Here is a 6,173-nt window from a genome sequence, read left to right as displayed (position 1 = left end):
TGGCTCTAGAATGGGCTGCACAGTCATTCTTGTTTGTTTTCTGCATAGAACCAAATCTTCTTGGAGAAGAGGAGAAATTAGCCAGCTAACGCGCCAGCGAAGTTCTGTAAGTTTTGATTTTGGTTTGGTGTGGCTGAGGGCTGTAGGGCTCGTAGAGAAATATACCGCCCTCGGCACGCAGGGACCAGTCCCCGCGTCCTGATTTCCCGACTCTGAGGCTCTCAAGCCAGCGCGCGAGGGGCTCGCCCTCGCGAGGGCGCTCTGCTCTTCATAGTCGAGCACCCGCACGTTCGGAGCCTGGAACGCTGAGAGGGAGGGCCTCTGACACGCAGGATACTGGTCATTCAGTCCGGTGGGGACGGAGGGACGACGACAGGGACGGGGTGTGAGGGGAGGTGATAGGGGAGGACAGCGGGGGCACAGAGGGGCCCAGGCCGGCTATGGAGCTGTACATCAGCGCCTGCTCCAAGGCTGCCGACGTCGCAGCCACCAAGACGGCCACCAGCGGCCTCACCACAGAAAGCCAGCAGTGTGGAGACGTGAGTGGCCCCCAGGCTGGTCAGCTCTGTCCTCCTCTGCTGGGCCTCCAACCTGGGAGGGAGGGGAGGGGAGGGCGGCGAACGGTCACGTGCCCTCGGTGAGGCCGGTAACCGTCCGGCTTTCAGGGCCCACAAGGAGGGCCGCCGCAGGAGGCGGGGCTGGGCGGGTGCTGGCGCAACCGGCTGTGGCGCTGCCTAGGGAGCTGGTAACTGGAAGCCAAGGTCTTCCAGGCTGCCTGGCAGGGCGGGACCTTTCTGTTCCTTCCTTCCTCAGGATTGGAGTAGCAGTTAAGTTGGCCTAAACTAACATACCTAAAGGAACGACAAAACTCTCCAATTGTATCCGACAGGGTGAGCACAAAACTCAATTTTCGGGGGTCGGAGCAGCTCAGCTACTGGATCTGCCTCTTGGGGTCAAGCTGCCTGTGATCCCAGGAAGCAATAGTTTATACTATACCACAAAATTAAATGAGAAGGTAAGGTGATGTTTAATTTTCTTACATTGACTTCATTCTTTTCTGAAAATTGTTAGTTGCTCAGTTGTGTCTGACTCTTTATGACCCCATGGACTGTAGCCTGTCAGGCTCCTTTGTCCATAGAATTCTCCAGACAAGAATAGTGGAGTGGGTTGCCATTTTCTTCTACAACAGGTCTTACCCACACAGAGATATAACCCTCAGGTGGCTCCGATGGAATGAATCCACCTGCAATTCAGGAGACCCAGGTTCAGTCCTATCCTTTGCTCTTCTCCCAGCTATGAACTTGGACCATCTTTCAAGATTTCTTTTCAACTGTTACAGCCTTTATTTCCTTAGAATTTGCATTGTCCTTGGTTTGTATAAGTCTACCCCATACTATAATTTTATAATTTAAATCTTACTAGGTTATAGTGTGTATGCCCCTCAAACTCTTCCATGTTTTTAGTCCTCAATGTAATGTGAAAGTGAAAGTGAAGTTGCTCGGTTGTGTCCGACTCTTTGTGATCCCATGGACTGTAGCCTACCAGGCTCCTCCCTCAATGGGATTCTCCAGGCAAGAGTACTGGAGTGGGTTGCCATGTATACCCCTCAAACCCTTCCATGTTTTTAGTCCTCAGTGTAATACCCTCCCTCAAACCTTCCCACTCCTTGATTCAGTAATTAACAGGGCAGGAAGTGCAATGCAGTCTTTTTAACCAGTTGCTTTGATCAATACGGCAAAAAATTCTACTGGAAAGATTTTTCAGTTAACCGCTATGTGTGCATACTAAGTTGTTTCAGTCATGTCCGACTCTTTGCGACTGCGTGGGCTGTAGCCCACCAGGTTCCCTGAAGACTGACTTTGTGATAGCTTTCTTTTTCTTTCAGTAAAATCTCCTTGATGAAGTACTGCCTTATATTTACACTTTTTTTTTTCACCCAGTTGTTTTAACTGACAGCAGAAGGATTACCTGACACTAAGGAATGGGTTTGTATAAAAGATATTCTTTGTTTAGAGATCAGTAGCCCAGGATTGATTTTGAGAAACACAGACCATCAGAGGAACCAGAGATCAAATTGTCAACATCCACTGAATCATTGAAAAAGCAAGAGAGTTCCAGAAAAATATCTACTTCTACTTTACTGACCATGTCAAAGCCTTTGCCTGTGTGGATCACAACAAACTATAGAAAATTCTTAAACAGATGGGACTAGCAGACCACCTAACCTGCCTCCTGAGAAATCTGTATATAGGTCAAGAAGCAACAGTTAGAACCGGACATGGAACAACAGATGGTTCCAAATTGGGAAAGAAGTATATCAAGGCTGTATATGGTCACCCTGCTTGTTTAACTTATATGCAGAATACATCGTGAGAAATGCTGGGCTGGATGAAGCACAAGCTGGAATCAAGATTACTGGGAGAAAAAAAAAATCAATAATCACAGATATGCAGATGACACCACCCTTATGGCAGAAAGCAAAGAACTCTTGGTGAAAGTGAAAGAGGAGAGTGAAACTCAACATTCCTAAAATGAAGATCATGGCATCAGATCCCATCACTTCATAGCAAATTAATGGGGAAACAATAAAAACAGGGAGATATTTTATTTTCTTGGGCTCAAAAATCCCTCAAGATGGTGACTGCAGCCATAAAATTAAGACGCTTGCTCCTTGGAAGAAAAGCTAAGACCAACCTAGCCAGCATATTAAAAAGCAGAGACATTACTTTGCCAACAAAGTTCTGTCTAGTCAAAGCTATGGTTTTTCCAGTAGTCATGTATGAATGTGAGAGTCGGACTCTAAAGAAAGCTGAGTGCCAAAGAATTGATGCTTTTGAACTGTGGTGTTTGAGAAGACTCTTGAGAGTCCCTTGGATTGCAAGGAGATCCAACCAGTCCATCCTAAAGGAAATGAGTCCTGAATATTCATTGGAAGGACTGAAGTTGAAACTAAATCTCCATTACTTTGGCCATCTTATGCGAAGAACTGACTCATTGGAAAAGACCCTGATGCTTTGAAAGATTGAAGGGAGGAAGAGAAGGGGAAGACAGAGAATGATATGGTTGGATGGCATCACGGACTTGCTGTACATGAGTTTAAGTAAGCTCCAGGAGTTGGTGATGGACAGGGAAGCCTGTCCTGCTGCAGTCCATGGGGTCGCAAAGGGTCAAAAATGACTGAGCAACTGAACTGAGCTGAGACCATCAAAGCTAAAATTCAGTATCTAAAATACAGTGGAAGTGACAAATAGATTCAAGGGATTAGACTGATAGACAGTGTGTCCGAAGAACTATGGATAGAGGTTCGTGACATTGTACAGGAGGTAGTGATGAAGAGCCTCCCCAATGAAAAGAAAAAGGAAAAATGGTTGTCTGTGGAGGCCTTGCAAATACCTGAGGAAATAGAGAAGCTAAAGGCCAAGGAGAAAAGGAAAGATATACCCATCTGAATTCAGAGTTGCACAGAATAGCAAGGAGAGATAAGAAAGCCTTCCTCAGTGATCAATGCAAAGAAATAGAGGGAAACAATAGAATGGGAAAGACTAGTGATCTCTTCAAGAAAATTAGAGATACCAAGGGAATGTTTCATGCAAAGATGGGCACAATAAAGGTCAGAAATGGTATGGAACTAACAGAAGCAGAAGATTATTAAGAAGAAGTGGCAAGAATACACAGAAGAACTGTACAAAAAAGATCTTCATGACCCAGATAACCACAATGCTGTGATCACTCACCTAGAGCCAGACATCCTGGAATGCAAAGTCAAGTGGGCCTTAGGAAGCATCACTATGAACAAAGCTAGTGTAGGTGATAGAATTCCAGCTGAGCTATTTCAAGTCCTAAAAGTTGATGCTGTGAAAGTGCTGCACTCAACATGCTAGCAAATTTGGAAAACCCTGCAGTGGCCACAGGACTGAAAAAGGTCAGTTTTTATTCCAGTCCCAAAGAAGGTCAATGCCAAGGAATGTTCAATCCACTGCACAATTTCACTCATCTCATGCTGGTAAAGTAATGCTCAAAATTCTCCAAGCCAAGCTTCAGCAATACATGAACCGTGAACTTCCAGATGTTCAAGCTGGTTTTAGAAAAGGCAGAGGAACCAGAGATCAAATTGCCAACATCCATTGGATATAGAAGAAGAAAGAAAATACCAGAAAGACATCTACTTCTGCTTTATTCATTACACCAAAGCCTCTGACTGTGTAGATGACAACAAACTGCAAAATTCTTAGAGATGAGAATACCAGACCACCTTACCTGCCTCCTGAGAAATCTGTATGCAGGTCAAGAAGCAACAGTTAGAATTGAACATGGAACAACAGACTTGATCCAAATAGGGAAAGGAGTACTTCAGGGCTGTATATTGGCACCCTGGTAATTTAATTTCTATGCAGAGTACATCATGTGAAATGCCAGGCTGAATGAAGCACAAGCTGGAATCAAGAATGCTGGGAGAAATATCTATAACCTCAGATACACAGATGACACCACCCTATGGCAGAAATTGAAAAGGAACTAAAGAGCCTCTTGATGAAAGTAAAAGAGGAGAGTGAAAAAGGTAGTGTAAAACTCAACATTCAAAAAACTAAGATCATGGCATCCAGTCCTATCACTTCATGGCAAATAGATGGGGATACAATGGAAACAGTGATGGACTTTATTTTGGGGGGCTCCAAAATCACTGTGGATAGTGACTATAGCCATGAATTAAAAAACATTTGCTCCTTGGAAGAAAAACTATGACCCACCTAGAGAGCGTATTAAAAAGCAGAGACATTACTTTACTGACAACGGTCTGTCTAGTCAAAGCTGTGGTTTTTCCAGTAGTTATGTATAGATGTGACAGTTGGACTATGAAGAAAACTGAGCACTAATAAATTGATGCTTTTGAATTGTGGTGTTGCAGAAGACTCTTGAGAGTCCCTTGGACTGCAAGGAGATCCAACCAGTCCATCCTAAAGGAGATGAGTCCTGAATATTCACTGGAAGAACTTATGCTGTAGCCAAAACTCCAATACTTTAGCCACCTGATGCAAAGAATTGACTCCTTGGAAAAGACCCTGATTCTGGAAAGATTAAAGGGAGGAGGAGAAGGGGACAACAGAGGATAAGATGGGTGGATGGCATCATCGGCTCACACATGAGTTTGAGCAAGCTCCGGTCGTCGGTGATGGACAGAGAAGCCTGGCGTTCTGCAGTTCCCGGGGTCTCAAAGAATCGGACATGACTGAGCAACTGAACTGAACTGAATATCTAAAAGTTCGCAACTAAATATCAACATCTAAAAGAAACAATCCATTTCTGAGTGACTCACAATTCAAGATTGTTGATTGTTTTCCATAGAGAAAGATACGGATTTCACTGGTCTCACTGAATTTATGACATTGCCCTATGGAATTCCTTTTTTTTTTTCCCCTTTCTTAGGGAATCTTTGGTAATTAGGGAATTCTGCTTTATAACCTAGATGCATTGGAAGAGAGTAAAGTCTAGTATTAAGCACTGTCAGAAATTTATCAAGGAAATTTTAAATGGATAAGGCATCCTAGCATCCTATCAGCTCCCCAGTCTCCCTCTTTTTTCACATAAGCATCCTCAACTTAACTTGAGGGAGTTCTTTTTAGGGTCCCACCCAAGCCAGGCTCTTTAGTGTTCAGAATCTGACTGAGGAGGCTACTACCAGACAAAACACAGGCTGAACACAAATTGGTACCTGCAGACAGATCAGTTCAGTTTAGTTCAGTTTGGTCGCTCAGTCGTGTCTGACTCTTTGCTACCCCATGAATTGCAGCACACCAGGCCTCCCTGTCCATCACCATCCTCCAGAATTCACTCAAACTCACATCCATCAAGTTGGTGATGCCATCCAGCCATCTCATCCTGTGTCGTCCCCTTTTCCTCCTGCCCCCAATCCCTCCCAGCATCAGAGTCTTTTCCAATGAGTTACCTCTTCTCATGAGGTAGCCAAAGTACTTCAGTTTCAACTTTAGCATCATTCCTTCCAAAGAACACCCAGGACTGATCTCCTTTTGTATGGACTGGTTGGATCTCCTTGCAGTCCAAGGGACTCTCAAGAGTCTTCTCCAACATCACAGTTCAAAAGCATCAATTCCTCAGCCCTCAGCTTTCTTCACAGTCCAGCTCTCACATCGATACATGACCACTGGAAAAACTGT

The 6,173-nt window shown here is 44.5% G+C and overlaps 1 protein-coding gene across 1 annotated transcript in view; it reads left to right on the top strand.

Moving 5' to 3' along the window:
* Positions 1–440: 440 nt before the first annotated feature.
* Positions 441–6,173, top strand: part of FSIP2 (fibrous sheath interacting protein 2) — a 149,008-nt gene continuing 143,275 nt past the window's right edge. The window contains exons 1-2 of the mRNA XM_010859740.1: positions 441–539; positions 890–1,015. Coding sequence (XP_010858042.1) covers positions 441–539; positions 890–1,015 — 225 coding nt within the window. The remainder of the gene's footprint in view (positions 540–889; positions 1,016–6,173) is intronic.

Source organism: Bison bison, unplaced genomic scaffold (genome assembly GCF_000754665.1).
Source record: "Bison bison bison isolate TAMUID 2011002044 unplaced genomic scaffold, Bison_UMD1.0 scf7180017864459, whole genome shotgun sequence".
In the NCBI taxonomy this organism is placed as follows: domain Eukaryota; kingdom Metazoa; phylum Chordata; class Mammalia; order Artiodactyla; family Bovidae; genus Bison; species Bison bison.
This window is presented reverse-complemented; position numbering and strand designations above follow the sequence as displayed.